General features: G+C 40.8%; 1 protein-coding gene and 1 long non-coding RNA gene across 3 annotated transcripts in view; both read right to left on the minus strand.

The window, feature by feature from the left end:
* Positions 1-8,067, minus strand: part of EML4 (EMAP like 4) — a 160,582-nt gene extending 152,515 nt beyond the window's left edge. The window contains exon 1 of the mRNA XM_042982096.1: positions 7,796-8,067. Coding sequence (XP_042838030.1) covers positions 7,796-7,820 — 25 coding nt within the window. The 5' untranslated portion in view covers positions 7,821-8,067. The remainder of the gene's footprint in view (positions 1-7,795) is intronic.
* Positions 8,068-16,384: 8,317 nt separating this feature from the next.
* Positions 16,385-24,199, minus strand: part of LOC122237053 — a 58,533-nt gene continuing 50,718 nt past the window's right edge. Inside the window, exons 4-6 of one of the 2 annotated variants that reach the window (XR_006215255.1) lie at positions 21,669-21,795; positions 21,030-21,134; positions 16,385-17,436 (exon numbers count right to left, since the gene is read on the minus strand). This is a non-coding gene — a long non-coding RNA (uncharacterized LOC122237053). Of the gene's footprint in view, positions 17,437-21,029; positions 21,161-21,668; positions 21,796-24,199 lie in introns of both variants that reach the window. The other variant, XR_006215254.1, reaches the window with a different exon arrangement.

Raw genomic sequence — 24,199 nt, forward strand, 5'->3', positions numbered from 1 at the left:
TACTTTAGGAGCATCAATACAATGGTTTGAGTGCAAGACTAGAATATTAGGCCAAGCTTCTAGGAAAAAAATGTATTTGAGCCATGGCTTAAAGACCGAATATACATTTTTTTTTTCTTTAGAGAGAGAGAGAGAGAGAGAGAAGTGAGCTGGGGAGAGGGGCAGAGAAAGAGGACGAGAGAGAGAGAGAGAGAGAGAGAGAGAGAGAAAGAGAGAATCTTAAGGCAGGCTCCATGCTCACTCCCTGCAGAACCTGACATGGGGCTCAATCCCACAACCCTGGGATCATGACCTGAGCTAAAATCAAGAGTCAGACACTCAACTGACTGAGCTGCCTAGGCACCCCCCGCCACCAAAGACTGGATAGATTTCGAATATCTACTGAGGTGGAGAACCAGTCAAGACACAAACAACTTCATCAGGAAAGCTAAAAAACACAACATGGTGAATCCTTCTGCAAAGTAAAAAATATACCCTAGCCTAACAGTTTTATAAAACCATATTTCTACATACTGAGTTTGCCTGAATTACACTGATTCTAGAACTATAGATATATTTTACTGCTATTGATACTAACTATATTCCAATCATTATATCCAGATCCTAAAAACTTTTGGAAAACAGAGCACACAGTTTATTACAACCACTTCTGATGTTCATCCAACTTTTCATATGGATGTCAACCTTCTCACCTAGTCTCTCAAAGATCAGGATCAGCCACTAAAAGTATATATTTCATCTGACTGTGACCCATAGTAAGAAATAAATTTTACACTGCAACCTACAGCAAACATACACAACCGAAATGAAAAGCTTCTTGAAGCGATATCATGTGAAGCACTGATATCTTATAATCTTTTTTTTTTCCTCCTCCTCCTTTTTCTTCTCAATGTTGGTCTTGATCCCAAATAAATTTCTAAGTCCATAATTATAAGTCATGCACAAGACCTACATTTGAAAAACACTACCCTAGGGGTGCCTGGGTGACTCAGTGGGTTAAGCGGCTGAGGCTCAGGTCATGATCTTGCAGTTTGTGAGTTCAAGGCTGGTGTCGGGGCTCTGTGCTGACAGCTCAGCTTCAGATTCTGTGTGTGTGTGTGTGTCTCTCTCTCTCTCTCTGCCCCCCCCCCCACGCTCTCTCTCTCAAAAAATAAACAAATATTAAAAAAAAAAATTTTTTTTTAAAGAAAGAAAAACGCTACCCTAGAACCTGGCATGGAGTTCTTTACCAGATTAGATTCCCAACAAAGTCTGGGACAAAGTTTTCACTCCAGGTGAAACAAGAAAAACAAGAACACAATGAGTGATTTTTTAAAGGAGTCTATTCTGAGATTGTATATAATTTTTTCATCTTCAAAAGCTCTTTCTTTTATGAAACAATGGTGAAAGTGAAAGTTGTAAGTTGTCCATCATATACTGGTCCCCTAATTTTTTCCCCACATTTTGCTGGATCATAAAATCTCCAATGTTGTGCTGTGAGCTTTCAAAGACACACAAGAGTGTTAGTCTTCAACGGGTTTATAATTTGGCTGGAGAAACTAATAATAATTCTAAGACTCGTCATAATTATTTCTACCTTATAAGAAGAAATATCCCGTGATAAGTCCCCTAAGAATGCTCTTAGGATAACAGTTCAGTACTTTGGGCTGGGAATGAATGAAAGGGAACAAACAAGGAAAGGCATTTAGAAAGGAAACAGTATTTGAGTTGGGCCTTGAAGGGTACTGAGAAATAGTCACAGGGATGAAAAAGCACCAAAATTTGGGGAACAAGACACAGGTCATCTTTGGCCAGAGCTTAAGACTGTACAAGGAGATAATGGAGGACCTAGAGAACAAGGCTAACTTGTTTGAATTCGGTCATCAGGGCAATGAAGCGGAGAGAGTGTATGGCACAATCATAGCATTGCCTTAGGAATATTAACCTGAAGCCCCCCTCCTCCGACCCCATATAAAATAAACTGGACAAGGTGGAAATTCTTTAGGCTATGCAATAATCCAAACATGGAATAATTAAGTATTTGAACTGTAGCTGGGGAAAAGGAAAGCAAGGGATGAGAAAAGGGGACAAGAATTGAAAAGTCCCAGAAGACATTTTAATGTGGCAGGCAAAAATGGCAAGGGATCAAACATGGTTCTGATATTTCAAGGCTGGATGATACAGACAATGGATAATAAGGAAAAGAAGCTGATTTAGAGGAAGAGGAGTTCAGATTCAGGATATGTTAGATGCAGGAGTAGGTTATAAAGAGTTAGTAGTAGGGTACAGAAAAGAATATTGAACTCCATCAGAAAAATCAGAGTTCAGGGCACTTGGGTGGCTCAGTCAGTTAAGTGTCCCATTCTCGGTTTAGGTTCAGATCATAATCTCACAGTTTGTGAGTTTGAGCCCTGAGATTGGCTCCATGCTGAGACTGAGAGTGTGGAGCCTGATTGGGATTCTCTCTCCCGGCTCTCTACCCTCCCCCACTTGCACTTTCTCTCAAAATAAACTTTAAAAAAAAGAAAAAGAAAAATCGGAGTTCAAGTGGAAAAAAATGGTCAGTATCCAAAAAAAGCAAAAAAACAAAAGCACAACAAAACTGGATCTATAGTATGATTTTAACTGTGTAAAAAATTAGGCATAGAGGGGTGCCTGGGTGGCTCAGTCAGTTAAGCGTCCGACTTCAGCTCAGGTCATGATCCTGCGGTCCATGAGTCCAAGTCCCGCACTGGCTCTGTGCTGACAGCCCAGATCCTGGAGACTGCTTCGGATTCTGTGTCTCCCTCTCTCTCTGACCCTCCCTGCTCGCTCTTGCTCTCTGTCTCTCAAAAATAAATAAACATTAAAAAAAAAAAATTAGGCATAGAAAAAGACTAAAAACAAGTATACCAACATGTTAACATCGGCTGCATACAGATGAGCTAAAGGAAAGATCATTTATTTTTCTTTCTTCTTTGTATTGTGTTTTCACTGGATACAAAGTCAACAAATTAGCCACCCCCCAAAAAAAAGTAAGAAAGGAAAAAGAAACACCTGGATTCAAATAGTCTTTTTTTAAAAAATCACAAACTCTCTGAACCTGTTTCCTCATCTATAAAAGGAGAATAATTTCTTCTCTCCCAAGATTAGTGTGAAGATTAAGTAAGATAAAGTACTTGTAAATTATAAAGCAATATGCAATCTTAAGACATTATAATAGTCTGAGAGAGCTAAAATTACAGGACAAGAGATCATACACAGATACAGAAATAAACTCCAGATTTGAGAATCTTCCATACTGAGGTTATAGCTGAAGTGGATTACTTCCTTAGACTTATTAAAAGTCTTAGAACCTACCCATTTCAAAATAAAAATGTTCTTCTCAAATTTCTTAGGAATACTGAAGTTTTACATGCTATAGAAATAGACTCCTAGACATAAAATTAAGACAATACTTTTCCTACATGTTACTCAAACATAAGGTGGAAAAGACCTAGTAATTTCACTCCCTGTATTTGGACAGCTAAATAAATTATTTCATTGTCTTAAAAAGCCAGGCTCTATAGAGGTACATTTAGCAATCTCCACATGTTCTGTCTCGGAAGTTACATGCTTTATACATAGCACAGCATTCTAAATGGTGTTTCTCCTCTCTAGTCCCATTTCTGGTCCTTCCTCATGCTTAAACATCTCTGGGTATCTATTTAAAACCAGAGAGTAAACTCCTAAAGGACAAGAAGCATGTCTTATATTTGTCCTTCCCATAAGAACAACCAAGTACAGTACTGGTCACAAAACAGGTACTAACCCACATGCATACTAAGAAATACTCTAAGCTCATGTCACAGATGTTGTAGTAACCATGTAAGAGTTACTATTCATTTCTTATATAACTTAAGCCTATTTTAAGCCCTTCAAGAGACAACTAATAAATAAAAAGTTCCCCAATATTGTATGAGAAACATTTTTATGTGAATAAACAGTGCTTAAGACTAGATTAATACTTAAAAATCACATACTGCACTGTTTCTTTAAGAGTATATATGAGATGAAAATAGTTCTAATATTGTGATGTTAAGATTGTTTTCTTAAAATATTTAATAAATGGAAGCACACTGCTATTGTTTGTTCATATACCCTGTCCCAAAATGTAAGATTTCTTACAGATACTAACCCTACTTTCATTTACTGACATTTTTATTTTTAAAAACTTTTGAGTTTTGTTTTTTAACCTTTGGAGCAGAAAGTTAAAACTGATACGGTTAACTACAGGCTTTTTTTTTTTTTTTTTTTTTTTTTTTTTTAAGTATAAGCACTGACAAACCCCTAGGCTAATTCCAAGATAAAAGTCTTAAAATTAAAACCTTTGTGGGGTGCCTGAGTGTTTCAGTTGGTTCAGCATACGACTTTGGCTCAGGTCATGATCTCACGGTTCGTGGGTTCAAGCCCCACGTTGGGCTCTGTGCTGACGGCTGAGAGCCTGGAACCTGCTTCGGATTCTGTGTCTCCCTCTCTTTCTGCCCCTCCCCTGCTCATGCTCTGTCTCTCTCTCAAAAATGAATTAAACATTAAAAAAAATACCTTTGTTATGAAAAAGAGATGCTAAAAAAGACTAAGGATGAAATGCGCCTAAGTAAGTCTGGGCACGGGGTGGGAGGGCTAAGTGGGTGTGTGTGTGTGTAGTAATTTGAAGGCAGGATATCAAGATAGATTGTTCAGGGTACTCCCCCCCCCCCCCCGCCTAATTTTTTTTTTAAATTGTTTCCAAAGTAGCTGCCTTTTTAAATTACCATAGTCTGTGAACTAAAAGATTCTATGCCTAAGGGAAATTCCAGAGTACAAGCACCTGCCAGCCAAACTGCCTAAAATTCAGTGGCGGCAGAGATTAAACGCATCCTTTACTTTTTATGTAAAACAAAAAGTAATACAACAGGTATATAATTTCAATGTGACACATATAACATAACCAATCCCCTAACACTGCTCTCAACAATTTCAAAAACCACTACAGTTTTAATTGCCATTGTACATCTTATAAAATGCATATAATAGTGTTTTCCTTATCTAAACACTCAACCATTATGGGTACAGTTTGAATTTTAAGATTTCCACTTTACAAATGGATCTTATTATTCAGCAGAAGACTCCCTTAAATAATCAGCTTCTCTGGAATCATTCTGTTTATAAAGCACCTAACTTTTCTGCTTATATAAGTGTAGTTTTCTCACATTTTTTTTTCAAGAACCCATCTGGTATACAAAAGGAGATATACATGTATACCTCCTTGAGAATAAATAAATGCTTTCAATACTTGTGGCCCCAGAGGAACTTCACATGTTTCGAATTGTTTAGTTTAAAAAAAAAAGTTTTAAACACCTTCTAGAATACAAGTGCTTGCCTTTACATTCATGGCTCTCTTAATGATAAAATAAGGATCAATGTAAGCTCTAGACTAAATGAACTGCAGGGAACAGAAACAAGCAATTTGGCAAGAGCTAAGCAAAGCTCTGTTTAAAGACTACCAGTAAAATATACCAGCATTACCCCTCCCCCACCCCTCATCCCTTAGAGGTTTCAATTAAGATGGGGCCTAGTTTTGCTCTTACAAGGGGGACAGAAAGAGAAAGCACAGAACTCCTGTTGAAAACTAGCTTCATCAGGAGCAGCTTCAGAAATACTTCCAGGAACCATTTCTTTCCTTCTCTGTTGACAGAGGTTCCTCTCTTTAGAGAGAGGCATCTCCCCTGCAGCTGATCAACACCGTATCTAAAGAAAAGTCTCATCCACTCAAGGACGGCATCAAATGAATACAAAAAATATCTACCGTTGGGGTCTGCTATAAAACTCTATGAAAAGTGAAGCCCCAACAACGGTTCATCTTCATAGTCCAATCTCTCATATCAGTTGCCTCATGAATTGGATAAGAAGGGATAAAGTTATTTAACAAGGCGTATCTACTGTTTCAAAATAAACTTAAGTGCCCCCAATTGGTAAGAAAGACTCCCTCAAAACACTTAGAGAAAATGAAGCCTTGGCAAGCCTTCCACAAGTCCTTGGAATCAAAAAGAAAAGAAATAAAGGCGGATTTCTACTGAGTAGTCACCCACCATTCCTAAAAGCTGAGGAGCCGACAATGCAGCGATATCTCAGTCCCACAACATCTCCCACTATGCTCAATTTTTGCCCTAGCATACTATCACTTCTTTGTGAACATATAGGACAAGTCTTTCAGTCATGATTAGCGAATAAATGCACCCATGAGGCTTAAAAAAAAAAAAATTAAAAAGCAGTGAAAAATTGATGCCTCTTTAAAAGGAGTCAAGAATGAAACAACCTCACTATGTAAGGAATTATAAGACATCAAAGGTTAGATAATGGGCAACAGGTGCCTTTGGGAGGAAAGAGAAACACTCAGTTGTCTCCTATTTTAGGATTTCCACTCTCACAGCACTCTAGTGTGTGTTTTTCTTTTCTTCCCATAGAGGGTCAGGGCCAAAATTATGGTTTTTACTATTTAATACCAGTAATGGGTCCAATGCTCTTCGACTAACTTTTTTACTTTAGATTTTAAAAATTCATCTAATCCCAACATGGCTGAATAAAGTATGGCCTATGGCCAGATCATGCACTGATCCATGAACACTCACCAAGCAGGGATTTATTATCAAGAAATGCAAAAGAAAGGCTTCTGAAGACAAACTACCTCCACATAAAACACTGAAAATATAAATCCAGCAGCAGGTATCACATAACTGCAGAATCAGCCAAAGCAGAAACTGTTTCTCTCACCATCCTAACAGTTGAGCTCAATCTTTACAGTAACCAGATTCCAATGGCCTCAAAGAATAGTAATTCCAGACACAGATTATAGGGCAGTTGAGTACCAGCCTCTAGTTCTGATTCCCTTAGTTACAAAATTTACTACCTTTATTCTGGTGAAAGGGAACACTGGAAGGATACTGCAGCCTACTTAATAACCTCTTCCATTCCACAAAGACAACATATTCCAAAAATGGAGAATCCTTTCTTTCCCTGACAGAGGCCCCCTTTCCTATGGATTCACTGGGCAGGATTACTTCTCCCCAGCATGCTCGCAGAGCCAGAAAATACTTCTGCTTTCACTCTTCTTTTAAAGAGGGTCCCCCAACACAGATGCACCTCTTCCTTTCCTGTATTAAGCAAATGATGCTTCAGTGCTTCTAGTTCTCTCCACCACTGCAAAATGTTCAGAGAAGTGGAAGGAGAGAAGGGAAGTTGTCAGACACCGAAAGATACTTAAAAGCAGCCTCCAAATTTAAAGTGAAGACTGAGGGGGGGGGGGGTGCCCTCTTCCTGAAGAGGGAATGGGGTCCGTACCCTAAAAAGGGACCCTCTGCGTGGGTGAGGGGTGCCTCCACTCTGAAAGAGAGTTCAGTATGTGGAAAGGGGGAGGAATGTTGTGCCCTGAAGCGAGGTCAGGGTTTCAGAAAGGGGTGCTCCAAACCTGAAGATGGGTCTGTGGGGGGAGCCGTGAGTGTATGGGAGGGGTGTACCAGTTACTGGGGGGGGGGGGCTCTCTGAGAGAGGGGGTTTCCACTTTGGGGAAGGAGGGCCCTGCACTGAAGGGGACGCAGGGAGGAAGGGAGGGTCTTGCTGGGGAGGGCTGGGCATGGGGGAGGGGAGGGGTTCTGAGTCCACCAGAGCCAGTAGAGGGGCGGCAGCCTCGAGGGGAACATGTGCAGTGGAACTACTACCATCCCCAGGGGCAGGGTGGAGAGCAGGGCCTGGGCTGTGTTTGGACAGAACAAGGCTCCCACCCTGCGCAGAAGCCGGAGGAGTCCCCAGCCGTACTCACCGAGGCTGCCGGCGAAACCGTCCATCTTGCGGGGAAAGCGCCGGGCTCGGGGCTCAGCGGGGCGGGCACTTCATTCAGCGGACCGACAGACTGGCCAACGCTGAGCCTGACCCGCTCACTCTCTAGGTCGCCCGGCTCGACTCCTAGCCCCCGCCTCCGTCGTCCGTCGGTCCGTCCGCCCCGGGACAGTCAGCCGCGGCCGCCCGGGCCACTTCTCCGTCAGGTTGAGAGCCGCACCGCTCCGCCGCCTGCCCGGCCTCCCTCCCAGGCAGCAGCCGTGAACGCCGCGCCGCGCCCCGCCCCCGCGCCCGCGCGCAGCGGTAGCTCCGCCCCCGCGCACGCCGTCACGCTTCCGACTCCGCCTCCCACGTGACAACACGGAGGCGGGGGCCTGTCGACCCTTCCCTCTCACCTTGCTTCGGCCTCGGTCGGGTTCCTGCCTCCTGGAGCCGGAATAGTGGCTGCGCTTGCGCAGTGGTCCTGCCGAGGGCGTAGGACTTGGGTCTTGAAGCTGGTTACGAATAGGTGGCGATAAGGGGTGGCCTCAGGCCTGAGATTCTCAGGAGCATCGAGGGACTCTCTCTCGTAGCCCCCAGGGAGCCTGCGGAGTACCCCTGGAGCCCAAGTCTAGAACCCCTTGGACAAAAGATGGTAACCCCGTGGGTCCTACGAGGACACCAAGGAGGCAACCAAGATGTGGGAGGATTCCCTTCCTCGGGTTCTCCCTCTGTCCCAGTAGGGGATATATGGGGCAAGTGTTCCTAACTCAAGGCCACCACCAATGCTAGGGCTCAAGACAAACTGGAGACAAGGAATGTTAGTGCTGGATAAGACCCTTGCCTCCTTTTCAGGGAGGACACTGAGCCTTAGAAAGGACGTGATCTGCCCAAGGTCATGGAGCCTGGTCGAAGCAGAGCTAGAACTCAGACTTCCTTACTTCCCCTGATGTTCTTTGCACCAGAGTTGCAAAGCAACCCCTTACAGGGCATAACATAGGACTGCCTACTAATGAACTCTAACAAAGGGTTTTAGTAAAGTAAGCCTGAGTTCTCAGCCCAATTCCATGTGACTCAGTAAGGTGAGCGTCAAGTCTCTAAACTTATTTGGGATTCACTTTATTCATTTGCAAAGGGAAGGACTGGACTTGTAACCAAATGATGTACACAACCTTCATCGTCCTCCTGTCTCCCCTGCTCACCCTGTTCTTCATCCTTCTAAAGACCTTCCAGTGGTTTCCAAAGTTCCTCTTGGGACTTGGTTGTGTGGATCAGAGTAATAAAGAGAACTGTGAAGTGCTCATCAACTAAATTGAGGTATACAGCAATTAAGAGCTGAGATAGAGAGGGAGGAATTAGAGTCATTCTAGACAGGTTGCAGGTGAAAGGGACAGCCTGAAGAAGGGAGATGAGAAAAAGGAGGTTAGCAACTACCATAATGAGAGGGACTTAGATGGTTAAAAGGATTGTTAAACATTTTGTTTCTGTATTGCAGCATACTTCTCCCCCCAGCCCTCGGGGGTGCCTCTTTCAAAATCCCCCCTAAAAATCCTCCCTAAATTACTTTTCATGTCCCTTTTGGATATCAGACCTATATGTCTTCTGAATATCATACCACGTAGAGACAGGCCATTAGGCAGCCAAGATTAGTTGAGGTTACAGACTAAATGGTATCCAGAGTTTCCTCCTGTTTCAAAATTAAATTATTTACCTACTATGGGCATTTTTATATCTGTAAGTTCCTATTAAGCCTAACCACTTAATGTTTGAGAAGCCCCAGTTCTGACAGCTGGTCTTCTGTGTCCGCAAGCTATACTCTCTGCCTTAGGTCAATTAAAAGAATAAGAACTTCCACTGATATACTAGTATACAGATATATATTTTTTAATTCAGAGAAGGAGTCACCTTTTGTGCAGCCCGAAGCTTTTACTATTGGTGGGGCCCTTCTAAAAAAAAAAAAAAAAAAAATATATATATATATATATATATATATTCATATATATATGTATACATAAATGTATAAAATTAGGCTAAATGGAGTATTTATTTAGAGAAAAATCACAACAGGTTACACATTTTAAGAAGCCTACAAATACTACAAATCTTACAAAATCAAGAAATATAACATTTAATTACTGGATGTTAACTCCAATTTGTTTTTTACTAAATTTCTCGGTTGCATACTCTGATTATTTCTTCATATGACAACGATTCTTTTTTCTTAATAGATATCTTTTACGGGGATCCTGCTATATAACAGGTTTTATATCCAGATGTTTTATACACCTAACCCTATTCCAGTGTTACACCAGGTCCATGAGATCAGTGTTATGAACATGACAGTGCTTTTTAAATAACTTTTTAAGAGAGGATAAAAAAGATAATTTAGTTTTTCCTCTAGCATGGTTTGTCAAAGTTGTCTTATTATTGGGATGTAGTTGGAATGCATAAAAAAACACTTTGCACACATAGTACAGGTTGTTTCTAGTATTCATGCAGGAATTCTGATGAATTCTATTTCATGCGATTCCCATTTTAAAAAATAAAATAAGTAGGGGTGCCTGGGGGCTCAGTCAGTTGAGCGTCTGACTTTGGCTCAGGTCATGATATCACAGTTTGTAAGTTCGAGCCCCGCATCGGACTTGCTGCTGTCGGCACAGAACCTGCTTTGGATCCTTTGTCCCCCTCTCTCTCTCTGCCCCTCTCCCACTCATTCCCTCTGTCTCTGTCTCTCTCTCAAAGATGAATAAATATTTAAAAAATAATAATTTAAAAGAAAAAAGAAAATAAATAAAATGTATGGTGAATTTTAAATTATGCATACTGTATTTATTATTGAGTATATATTCCTGACTAAACTTCTATTTTATTTGACATCAATGAGAACCAAATATATATCATGTATATAATGATTAGAAGAATATCCCCTGGGCTAACTTCTGGCTTTTTATGTTTCAAACCTTATTTCTCCCACAAGACCCACACACTTTCAGTGCTAGTCGTATGTTCATAGCATATTATGACCCCTAGTCCTACCACCTCCATGACAGGATGCTGGGCAAATCAGTGCAATGGCCCATAGGAATATTCCTGGAATCTATTGCTAAACAAAGGCAGCCAGCAATAATTTAATTAAATGTGACTGTAACCCACGTAAGTATGTCTCATTAAGCCTGACATTAAATGTATCTTCAACTCGGCTTTCTCTTAGCCATATACCGAAACTATCCGAGGCCACTCCAACACCACCTGACATAAAGGGAAATGTGACAAAGGAGAGATGGTAGTGGAAAGACACTTTCCCAGGGCCTTGGAAAAGCCTTGGGAGAGACCTCTAGAGCTTAAGTTTCGTTAACTTCATGATAAATCAGCCTCTGTTTCAGTTACCTTTATTTTTACAAAATTAGCCCATGCTCATCCTAACTAGTGAAGCAACCCCCCCAATATATATATATATATGTTTATATTTATATATATATTTATAATTATATATATTTATAATTATATATATTTATAATTATATATATTTATAATTATATATATTTTATATATATATATATATAAATAAAAGGGCAAAGACAGGAAAAACGAAATAAATGCTCATTCAGAAAAAGGACAACTGGGAGGAGAAATATAGTGACCATTTGTCTACAGTAATTCCAGATTTCTGGGATAAGCATAATGCTTACATAACCAGAATGCTGGGATAAGCATTATGAAGGGTAAGGCAAGTTCCTCACTTAAATCTTACTCTTCTTTCCAAGGAATTTCCTTGTTCGTTATACTCCATGGCCTCTGGCTTTGCTATTCTGTGACAGGGTGTTGAGGAACACACCTTCCTCACAGGCTGTTCGGCTCACTTCTTCCTGGTGCAAATATGAGATCCAAAGGTTATTTCTGACTCAAATAATCAAAGGATTTCTTTGAGAACATGATTCCCTCAAAAATTTGGTAGGCTTCTGATCTGTTTTCTTCCAGTGAGCAACATGTGCCAATAACCACACCCATACTTCTTTTCTACACATAATTCTCATGTTTTATGTTTTTCCTTTCCTTTACCAGTTCCTCTCTCTCTGAATTTAATGGGGGTGGGGGCTAATTCAAGCCATTAGACTTGGATGAGAAGACCACACTCTTTTTTTTTTTTTTTTTAATGCTTATTTATTTTTGAGAGAGGGAGAGAAACAGAGACAGAGCACGGGCAGGGAAGGGACAAAGAGAGAGGGAGACACAGAATCCAAAGCAAACTCCGGGCTCTGAGCTGTCAGCACAGAGCCTGACATGGGGCTCGAACCCACAAACCATGAGATCATGACCTGAGCCAAAGTCAGACGCTTAACAGACTGAGCCACCCAGGCACTTGAGAAGACCACACTCTTAATCAAACCATTGCTGTAGACTGGATCTAAATGGACCTTTGCTGCTGAAAGGTTTTTAACATTTTGTTTCTTATCTGGGTATCTAGAAGTAGTCAGCTTTCTAATCTTCTAGCTTCCAAATTTCTGAACTTCTCTAAGTCTCTTTTATTTCCATTTCCAAATCAGCCAATTCTTGCTTGAGTTTTTCTCTTTCTTGTCATACTTCACTAACGATAGCAAATAGTAGCCAACACATATTACTACTCTAGATCTTTCCAAAAAACTTCCTCTAGAGCTATAGGCTTACTAGGCAAGTAGTGTGCTACCTTCTGAGCTGCACAGGCAACAGTTGTAGCAAATTTTTTGCCATGACATAACAAAGTTGTCAGGTAATTCTACCTCCAGTTGTTGTTTACACACCATCTCCAAGCCAATTATGAATTCAAGGTCACATGTTTGAGTTATTTTTTTTTTCCTTCTGCATCATTCAACTTCAAGGTTTCTTTTTCTGTGTGAGTCAAGATAAGCTAACTGCTCTTACAAACAATCCCCAAATTTCTGTTAGCTTAATATAATCAAATGTTTTCACTCTTATCACTATCCAATGCAGACCATTGGGGGACTCTGCTCCATGAAGTCACTCAAGGACCCAGGCTTCTATCTTGGACTGTACTTTTTCCAGCTAGTGAATGGGAGTAGTAGTGGAACAACATAGAGGATCAATCAGGAAGCTTGGAAGCCCTGGAAGTATGCCTGTCACTTTTACCCACATTCCACGGGCCACATCTTAGGTGCATGAGCACACTTAACTGCAAGGGAGGCTGGGAAGTACAGCCTAACTTTGTAAGCAGAAGGAAAAGAGAAACATTCTGGTGACAGCTAGCCAAAGAGTTCCTGCCATACTTATCTTCATAGCTCTTATCAGAGTTATACTTTTTCATTTACTTCCATGATTATTCAATAAATGCCTCACCCATTATATTATATAGCACAGGGAGAGTTTTCAATTTTTTTTACGTTTATTTATTTTTGATAGAGAGAGACAGAGCACAAGTGGGGTAAGGACAGAGAGAGAAGGAGACACAGAACCCATAGCAGGCTCCAGCTCTGAGGTGTCAGCACAGAGCCCGATGCGGAGCTCAAACCCACAAACCGCGAGATTATGACCTGAGCCAAAGTCGGACGCTTAACCGAATGAGCCACCCAGGCGCCCCAGGAGAGCTTTTAGAATATAGGAGAGGTAGTGCATCCCCATGGTGATGAGTACAGATTCTGGAATCATACTACTTAGACTAAAATCCCAATGCTACCACTTGGTAGGTATGCAACACTCTCTCTGTGCCTCAGTTTTTTCATCTGTGAAATGAAGATGATACCATTTCTAATTCTTAGAGTAATTGAGAAGATACAATTATATAATACATGTAAAGCGCTTAGCACAGGGCCCACTATGTTGTAAGTACATGGTATTAGCTGCTGTTATTATTATAAGTGGGCTTGTGTTGTGTCTGTTTTTGCTTAAACTGTTATACTCAGGGCCTATTACAGAGAAGCTGGTCAATAAATATTTATTAATATTGGACAAACATAGAAGAACTCTGAAAACTAGTCAATCTGAATACATTATTTCAACAACCAATGCCCAACTGTTTTAAAGCAGCCAGTATTAATTTTTCTGTTTTATATTTATCAAATTAGATCTGACAAACTCTGCCATAATAAAATGGAAGATTGAACATAAATCCTTCAAAATGAAAATTTAGCTGGACATTATCATCAAACACACATAACAACCCAAATATACTATATAATTACCAATTACTGGATAGGCATTTAGATTCTTCAAAGGATTTATCTTCAGATTATTTTCTTTTTTTAAACGTATTTATTTTTGAGACACACACACACACACACACACACACACACACAAAGAGAGAGTGGGGGAGGGACAGAAAGAGGGGGACAGAGGATCTTAAGTGGGCTCCCTACTGACAGCAGAGAGCCCGATATGGGGCTCAGACTCATGAACCGTGAGATCATGACCTAAGCCGAAGTTGGATGCTTAACCGCCTGAGCCACCCAGGTGCCCCTTTAGATTATTTTCAGTACAGAACTCCCCTCCCCCTCACTTTCAGCCCCTCAAGTGCTATTTAATTCAGGCAAATGTAAAATATATGCCATTTTTCAGGAGGCCAATTATTGCAAAAGGCCAACTATAGCTATATCAAATAATACAAATTTAAAACATTCTCTTCGTACATAGAAGCTTGACTCTGCATAGTTACCTTCCCCTCTATGTCAAAAAGAGTTTATGGCTGAAGCGGTTTCACAATACTTTTAAAGACATACAACACCTATTGTCAAAGATTTGAAGAAAAATGAAAGATTTACATACTGATTTGTTTGTTTTGTTCTAATTAGCCAGATGACCTTGAAAGGTAACTATAAACTCTCTTGGCTTCTTGACTTTTGTTTTCTCAGTGTCAGTCTAAGAATACATTGTTTGCGGTCCCCTGTGTCGTTGGTGTGGATCCAACAGCTCTCCAAGGAGTCGCATTGCACGGGGGTTGAGTTGACTGTTCCTGTGACTGTAAACCCCTAAGACCACACTTGAGGGTTTACATAGGGTTTTCTGTTTGTGCCTTGGGTTTTTCGCTCCACTTTGTTTTGGTACCTTAACTCCATTTACAGCCAAATCAGTTTCATGATGTTTATAAAACTTTTTCTGATACCAAATGGAGAAAAGGAAGGGAGGGAAAAAATATTTTTACAAAGTAATAACATTTAAAACTGAGTAGTTTAAATGTTGCTGTTTTTACCTATCTGTTCTTGTTCAAAAGTGGGACATTCCCAGGAAGAGGAAGGTTCTACTTGATTCCTTAAGTGGCCAAAAGCCCCAGCCCAGAATACGCCTCCTACGCCCGAATTCTTGCAATATTATTTCCCAGTTGGTTGAGGCCAAGGCAAAAAGACATCCTTTTAATGGTTGGACACGATCAGGTACTTAAATGATTTCATGTCAGTGTTTTCTTTATTGTTTTACAGTAAAACAACCTTTAGGGGAAAAAAAGTGTCAGTCAAGAATAATGAAGTGTTTTTTGTGTTGTTTTTAGTTTTTAAAAGTATGTTGGGTTTTCCACTCCATTTATTTCATTGTCTTAATGTTATTTTATTTTATTATTTCTATTTTATTTTATTTTTTTAATGTTTGTTTATTTTTGAGAGAGAGCGCACAAGCTGGGGACAGAGAGAGAAGGAGACACAGAATCTGAAGCAGGCTCCAGGCTCTGAGCTGTCAGCACCCCCAACAGGGGGGCTTGAAGCCACGAACCATGAGATCATGACCTGAGCCAAAGCTGGAAGCTTAAATGGCTGAGCCACCCCGGCACCCCTATTTTATTATTAAATTTTTTTTTCCTGTTTATTTATTTTGAAAGAGAGAGAGGGGGAGACAGAGCACAAGCGGGGGGCGGGGGGGGGCAGAGACAGAGGAAGAGAGAGAATCCCAAGCAGGCTCTGCACTGTCAGTGCTCGATCCTGCAAACCGCAAGATCACAGCCTGAGCTGAAATCAAGAGCCGGGCATTTAACCAACTGAGCCACCCAGGTGCCCCTTGTTGTCCTAATGTCATTTTAAAGACTAAACCCAATAGTCAAGGAATTGTATAGATTGCCCACATGAACATAAGTATTATAGAGGAAAAAAAAAACTTAAAAGTTTTCCTTTTGGAAAAAAGAGCGAGCTTCTATGTTTAACATGAGCAGTGTGTGAAAGAGCTCCAAAATCTGTAAGAGGCTAAATGGCAGTGTTGTTCGGGTTCTAACCATAAAGCATGCCCAGGGATAACTTTAAGATTATTGCAAGGGAAAAAAACAAAGAGTGTTGGAGGAGATACCCCAAATTGTTAAACAGTAATTGCCTCTAGGAAATAACATTGGGTGGGGGAAGGCAAAGGTAGAGAGAGATACAAGGGATTTGACTTCTATATGATTTTAATAATATCCTAAATGCGTTCCTTTTTACAAATCATTAAAGATGCAAAAACAAAAAGAAAATATGTTGCAGCGCATATTAATTCACACATTCACCTGCAAACTGTATCTGCAGAGACTGGTTTAAAATATCATGCTTATTAAATAACTGTTTTACTAATCTTGGCATGATTGCTATCTTTCACCTAAGACTTTCCAGACTTACTGACCTCAGAAAAGAATCAAGCAATTAGCAGTCCTGTAAATTCTTGGCAAGAGCTTATGTGAATGAAATCTATCCTGCGGGGATCGCCAAACTTGCCTCACTGAGGGGGTTTGCTGTGTGGATACAAGAGTGAGGGAATGGATGTGGACACACGTTAATGTTAATTGCTCTGATGGTGCCATTCACAACTGGCAGAGAGAAGAGACCCAGCCTGGGCTGTGGAGTTAAATTTTCCTGGTGCCAACCGAGCATTTACACCATGAAGTGGGGCTTAAAACTTTTTGAGATTGTAGAACCAGCTTCAACATTTCTGTGTGCTAGGGCTTCACCACATTTCTCGGATGTTGGGCAAACCTTAGACATGACAACCAATAATTTTCATCTGTCCACCAAAACTGTACACTTTTTCCCCCACAAGGAATTCATAGCAGCCTCTCACAAAATTGAAATTCTGCAGGGAAATACTTTAAAAGAGCAATGTTATAGTGGAAAGCAGCCAATCGGGGAAATTCAACTCTCAAAATTAATAACACAGGAAGTTCTCTACTTGCAAGTAAAATATTTCCAAAAGGTCATTTGTAAGTCAGCTGTTTGAAATCAGGAACAATGCTATAAATGATGGTTAGATTGCCAGCCCCCAAAACATGTAGAATACTGATCCCAACCTGCCTGCATTAAAACCACATTGATGGCAACTGACTTAAGGTTTTGAATCAGACAGGTCTGTAATTGAATATTGCCCAGCATAAGCATCTGTGAGTTGATGTTGCAACCTAGATGCAAATTATTAACAACACCATTCTGACTTTCAAAGAGCTTTTGAATGCCCTAGGAGATATGTTTTATTACCCTCACTTTTCAGACCAAAAAAAGGAGCCTCAGGAGTATACAATTAGAATGTGGGAAAATCAGGGTTTGAACCCATGTCAATCTGCATCTGAAGGTCAAGCATTTTCACCACCCCAGTTGCCTCGTGGTCTCCTTGGGATTCTTGTTGTGAAGATCCTTGGATGCCAGGCTGAGACATCTATCAACAATGTAGTTTTAGCAGCAAGCGATATGATCAAAGTGTTGTCACAGAAAAATTAACCTGTGGGTGGATAAATTGGAGGAGGCATTGAAAGTGGGGCATGCAATTAGGAGGCTGTTGCAGTGGAGAGGTAGCTGCAGAAAGGTCCAAGAAGAAAAGAGTGTGAAGGAAAACAACAAATGAATGCACAATAAACAAAACCCTCACAGACCTGGATGACTGCCTCGGAAGCTGAGGGAGAGGTGGAGTAAAGGAGATTACTAAGGTGCAGTTCTTAGTGATGGATAGAATGATGTCAGCATTAAATGCAAGTGGCAACTTAAAGAAATGAAGTGATTCTAAAAAATAAAAAATGATTGTTAATTGCATTTTTTTCTTGGCCTGCGTCAGAATCCCTTTCCTTTTATGGGAGGCTGAAGAGAATTAGAGGTCATTTTTGGCATGACTTAGACCAACTAGAAGCCCAAGCTCAGCTTTTTAAATTGGGGGGAATAATACAAAAACTAGCAGTTAGGCACCACACTGAAAGTCAGGTTGAGAAATCGAAGTCCAGCCCTGATCGTGGGGGAGGCAGGGGAAACGGGGGGGACAGCCAGCTCCAAGGTAGCGTCCTCAACAGACTCCTCCTGTGGGGTGAATTTGGCGGTGCTCTCTGTGCCCTAGACTGCCTGGGTTCCTGCCCGTTTTCCATGCTTGGTCCTCTGGCTTCCCTGTTGGCCCAGTGAGCCACCTGATATCCTCCCGGTGAATTCATTTTCTGTGTGACTTAGCCAAAGTGGGTTTCTGTTGTTTGCAGTTGAGAACCCTGAGTGGTACAAACATTGCCTTTACTTTTAAACATACTGTGCTAGCATCATGCCCACACCCCCAGATGGAAGCCTCCAGCACACGGCTCAAAATGTGGGGTTAGGGTTAAGGAGATGGCTGGGTCTGGGAATATAGATTCAGGATATTTCTAAAGAGAGCCAGAGATATAAGCCATGAGGAATCATCAAGGGAAAATATCTGAGAGAGAGAGAAAATGAAATAAGCAGAGTGTAGGATTGAGGGACCACCAAAATTTACTTAGGAGGCAAGAGAAGGAATCTGAGAAAAAAACAGTAACAGTTGTAGGAAACAAATTAAAAATAGTGCCATATCACAGAACCCAAAGGAGCCAAGGCTTAAAAAAATGATGGGAATCAGGCAGTACTAAATACTACAGAGTCCAAGGAAGATGAGAACTGAGAAAGGGTCATTGGTTATAGTGATTAGAAGGTCACTGGTCTTTAGAGAGCTGTTTCATCACGATGGTGGGAAAAGATACCAGGTTGTAGGGGGGTGAAGTGAAGACTGAGAGGGTAGTGTGAAAGCAGAAGGAGAAAATAGAGGCTATAGTTTAAAGAAGTTTGGGGCACCTGCGGGGGCTTCATCCGTTGAGCATCCGACTTCGGCTCAGGTCATGATCTCAAGGTTCATGAGTTCAAACCCTGCATCGGGCTCTCTGCTGTCAGCGCAGAGCCCACTTTGGATCAACTGTCCTCCCCTCTTTCTGCCCCAGCCCAGTGCGCTCTCTCTCTCTCAAAAATAAATGAAACGTTTAAAGAAGTTTGGCAGGATTTTGTCTGTCTTCTTCACCGCTGTTAGTCCCAGTTCCTAGAAAGGTACTGTGGCAAGTGCTCAATAAATATTTGTTCGGTGAAAAAAGAAGAGCAAAAGCAGAAAATTAACTTGAACTGAAGAATGGCAAAGGGGCCCATTTGTAGAATTGCGGGTACCTGAGTTTGCTTGCAAGCCAGGGTTATCAAGTCCTCCCTCCCCCTTCCTCCTTCAGCCGGAGAACCTGATTTCCTAGACTCTCCACTAGTTACCTGCTCCTTCCCCACCCCACACCACTATCCCTAGTACTCCACTACTCAGTCTCTTTGTATGATAAGCTGATATACTTACCATTCCTTACAAAACAATTTCTCATCCACATTAATTTACTATTGTCCTCAGAAAACACTATTTCTTTGACTGATTTATGTCCCACTGAGGTAAGTCTAATATTCTTTATCCATATTTATTCCCATACCACAGTAGAACCTCAATAAGCTGTTACAATGACCTGATAAAACTAAGTCCGGGGGCGCCTGGGTGGCTCAGTCGGTTGAGCGTCCGACTTCGGTTCGGGTCATGATCTCACCATTTGTTGAGTTCCAGCCCCGCGTTGGGCTCTGTGCTGACAGCTCAGAGCCCGGAGCCTGCTTCAGATTCTGTGCCCACCCCCCCCCCCACCCCATCCCACTCGCATTCTGTGTCTGTCTCTCTCAAAAATAAATAAACATTAAAAAAAAAAACCTAACTAAGTCTGAGTAACTAGAAACTTAATTTCAGGTATACCATCAGATGAGACCGCAATTGCATATTTTTACATATTCACTACTCTTTAATACCCCAAAATTTAAACCCAGGACCAAATGACCAAGTAAAATATCAAAACGTTGTAAACAAATCTTATAAAAGCATAAAGGTAAAAAGGCCTCTGATTTAAAACTGTGATTTAAAATAAAATAAATCTTTTATTTTTAATTTTTATTTTAAATTATTCTCTCTCCAAATGTCAGAAGTCTATGAGTAAAGAACAGGTACTTTAAAAATAAATTGTAGGGGTGCCTGGCTGGCTCAGTCGGTGGAGCCTGCAACTCTTGATCTCGGGGTTGTAAGTTCAAGCCCCATGCTGGGTGTACAGATTACCTTAAAAAAATAAAATCTTTTTTTTTTTTTTTTTGAGAGAGAGAGAGAGCACCAGCAAGTAGGGGAGAGAGACAGAGGGAGAGAGAGAGAATCCCAAGCAGGCTCCACACTCAGAGTGGAGCCTGCTGTGGGGCTCAATCTCACGACCCTGTGATCATGACCTGAGCTGAAATCAAGAGTCAGACGCTCAACTGACTGAGCCACCCCAGGCACATCCCAAAAATAAAATCATAAAAAAAAAAAAAAAAAAAAAAAATTGAAAAAAATACATTGTAACTAGAAGTGTAAGAAGTCTAAGTGGTTCTTAAATACAATGAAACACTTGGACTATAATAAGAAGATTAAAGACCTGGAGGTTTCCCGCCCCTAGATTATGGTCCTTCATGGGTATAACTAAAGTACTTCAAGGTTTTCCAATGCATTTGAGAAGCAGTTTCCTTTTTCCCTACAGACTTAAGGGAGGCGGTCTTTGAGTGCCTATTATAGGTCCATCAGAGGAGTAAACAGATGGGTATTACTGCACTAATTTGTCTTTAGGCAGTCAGAAATTATTTTTAGAGAAAGACAGGAAGAAATATAATATGAATAATTTGCTTTTGATCATGTCATTCCCTTTAGTTTCTATTCTTGACCATTTTATGTGCATGTACATGCAAACAGAATGCATGTGTGTGCACGTATGTGTGCCTCTGTGTAAGTGGTCAAGAAGCTTTTTGTATCTTTCTTCATTCTCCTCCTAGTCTAAAGCTTGGCTTTGCCTCACTGGGTGCTTGATCAAGGTGTGAATGGTCTGTAAGAGCAGAGCATTTCCAGTTGCATAGGCCAATGATGGTCATCATCAATGTCCGCCCAGCACACAATCCATGGCGTAAGATGGGCCACTCTCACACCAAAGCAAGAAGCTGTTCTTGTGGGAGAGCCCCTGGGGAGCTTACCAGGGCCAGGGGCGTGGGAAAAGCATCTTCTCGTCAGTGTGGAGCAATTGCCAGTCTCAGTCATCCAGGATTTTGCACAGAACCAGGCTCACCAAGTTGGCTTAACTGCAGTTCAAGAAATGTAGGCACAGCTAAGGACAGGAGCAAACATTGCACAGACAAAGGAATACAAATCACCAATAATTCTATATAAGAACAAGAACATTTGACAAGTACAAATGAAAGGGATACCATTTGGCAGAAATAAAATTGGGAAAAAAGTTTTTTTTAAGTTTATTTATTTATTTTGAGAGAGAGAGGGAGAGCATGCATGTACACAAGCCGGGGAAGGGCAGAGAGAGAGAGAGAGAGAGAGAGAGAGAGAGAATCCCAAGCAGGCTCCACGCTATCAGTGCAGAGCCTGAGGCAGGACTTGAACCCACAAACCATGAGATCGTGACCTGAGCTGAAATCAAGAGTTGGACGCTTAACCAACTGAGCCACCCAGGCGTCCCCAATTTTTTTTTTCTAATACTATTTAGTGTAGATGAAGAGGCAGGTAAACAGGTAGTCTTATATACTGTTAGTAGTTGTGTAAAATTGTCAACAGTTTTGGAAAGCATGTAGTAACATTTATCAAAAACCCTAAAATGTGATTACCTTTAACTCAGCAACTTCCCTTTGAAGTATTAGTCCAAAGGAAATAATCAGAGCTATGTACCAGGAGGTATCTACCAAGAAGTCTCCTCACAATTTTATTTTTGAATGCTGCAAAATCAAAAACAACCTACAACGAGAAAAGATGAGATTACAAAATAATACTAATACTGTATGATCTCAGGATCATAAAAGAGATGATTATATGTATATAGATGTATGGACAAAAGGTTGAAAAAATATCTACAAGAATGTTAACAGTGGTGGGGCACCCAAATCGCTCAGTCAGTTAAGTGTTCAACTCTTGATTTCAGCTCAGGTCATGATCTCACGGTTCAGGGGATCAAGCTCCACGTTGGGCTCTGCACTGACAGCACAGAGACTTCTTGGGATTCTCTCTCTCCCTCTCTCTCTCGCTGCCCTTCCCCTGCTCATGGGTGCACCCTTACTCTCTCTCTCTCAAAAATAAATAAATAGGGGCACCTGGATGGCTCAGTCGGTTGAGCGTCTGACTTCGGCTCAGGTCATGATCTCGCGGTTTGTGAGTTCGAGCCCCGCATCGGGCTCTGTGCTGACAGCTCAGAGCCTGGAGCCTGACTCAGATTCTGTGTCTCGCTCTCTCTCTGCCCCTCCCCTGCTCATGCTCTGTCTCTCTCTGTCTCAAAAATAAATTAAAAAACATTTAAGAAAATAAATAAATAAACATTAAAAAAAAAAAAAGAATGTTAACTGTTACTCTCTGAGTTCTGGGATTATGAGTGATTTTTATTTTATTCTTTGTACTTTTTTCTATCTCTATAACGCACGTGATTACTTTGGCAGTCAGCAGCAGTGTTGTTAAAAACAAATAAAAGGAAATGTCCAGCACTAGCCCAGGTTCTTTTATGATTTAATTATAATTCAGGAGACACAGGGGCACCTGGGTGGCTCAATGAAATGTCCAACTTTGGCTCAGGTCATGATCTCACTGTTAGTGAGTTCAAGCCCTGAATCAGGCTCTGCACTGTCGGTGTGGAACCTGCTTGGGATTCTCTCTCTGCCCTCTCTCTCTCTTTGTCCCTACGCTGCTTGAGTACTCTTTTTCTCAAAAATAAAATAAAACATAAAAAAAAAAAACCAATTCAGGAGATACAACTAAACTTCTTGCTTAGTTTTCATATCTGCTCAGTGGAGGAATTGTAATGTCAAGTGTTTAAAGTGCAGAACAAGAGTTCTAGTTACTTCCAAAGAACTACTTCCCATGAATTGAGGAAGTCAGAGAAATTGAACAGCTTGCATAGATGTCTTCCTTGATCTACACTTCCTTATTTGGGAGCAGGGTCAGCAACAGGGTAGATGTTTCCTAGTGGACTGCTCTCTACACATTCCTGCCAACCTGGGGTGCTAGGAACCTTCAGCTGCTCATAGTGACCCTTGAATTGAGGGGTGCACTTAAGGAAGAGACAGGAGAGAGCTGGTGGGAACACATCATTTGTAATGTTTCTCTTAAAGCAATGACATCAAATCCTTCCTGAAACTCTTCATGTTCTCATGGACAACATTAGATATGGCAATCTGGTCCTATAAGTGATCTCCAAGCCCAGTCACATTTTCCCATCAATATTCCCCACAATGATATTTAAAGTCTTGGTCACTATGAGTATATTATGTAAGACCAAGTAGGCATTTACCTAGAGCCACCTATAGGGGTAAACTTGAGAGAATTGGAGACAAGATTTTCCCTCAATCATGCCACCAGAAGATGGATTATTTCACATTGCCTTCAAAGTATAAAGGAGAGAATTAAGAAGTTCCCTTTAAGGGAAGCTAGTGAGTTCTCTCTGTAGGGAATATTGATGTTTCCTCAGCCAACCCTGCTAAAGAAAGACTATCATGAAGGTAAAGAAAGACAATTCTTTTGACATGGACATTGAGACATATTTTCTTGGTGAAATGCCTTGGTAACAAGCAAATGCCTTCTTGTGTTTGTCATGTTCACCATCTTTAAATGAGTACAGCTAAACCCCCGAATGTGCAAGTTACTCTACAAACATGTAGTGAAATGGACATTCATATAATTCTGGAACTATGGGGGCATGGTGGTTATGGAGTCCTTCTGGGTATGATCTTTCCAGTGGGCAATTTGTCAGTTTCTATTAAAAACCTAAAACTGTTTGTACCATTTGCCACAGAAAATACAGTTCTGAGAACTTACCTGAGAAATAATCTTTTAATGTGCAAAAAAGACTACATAAGAATGTTTGCTGCAGTATTATTTAAAAAAGTGAAAAACAAAAAGAAGTCCAATAATTGGAATTAATTAAATAAATCACAGCATAATCACACCATAGGGTACTAAGAGGCCATTACTTGTTATATTCTTATTATGTACTTGAATAATATTTAGGGATACTAAGAAAGATTCATGATACGAAGTGGGAAAAGTATACACTATAAACCCAACGTAGATACATATTGTATACACACAACACACATTTATTGTATATATGTATATATATATATATATATATATATATATATATATATATACACAC

The sequence above is a fragment of the Panthera tigris genome, chromosome A3, assembly GCF_018350195.1.
Source record: "Panthera tigris isolate Pti1 chromosome A3, P.tigris_Pti1_mat1.1, whole genome shotgun sequence".
Taxonomy (NCBI): domain Eukaryota; kingdom Metazoa; phylum Chordata; class Mammalia; order Carnivora; family Felidae; genus Panthera; species Panthera tigris.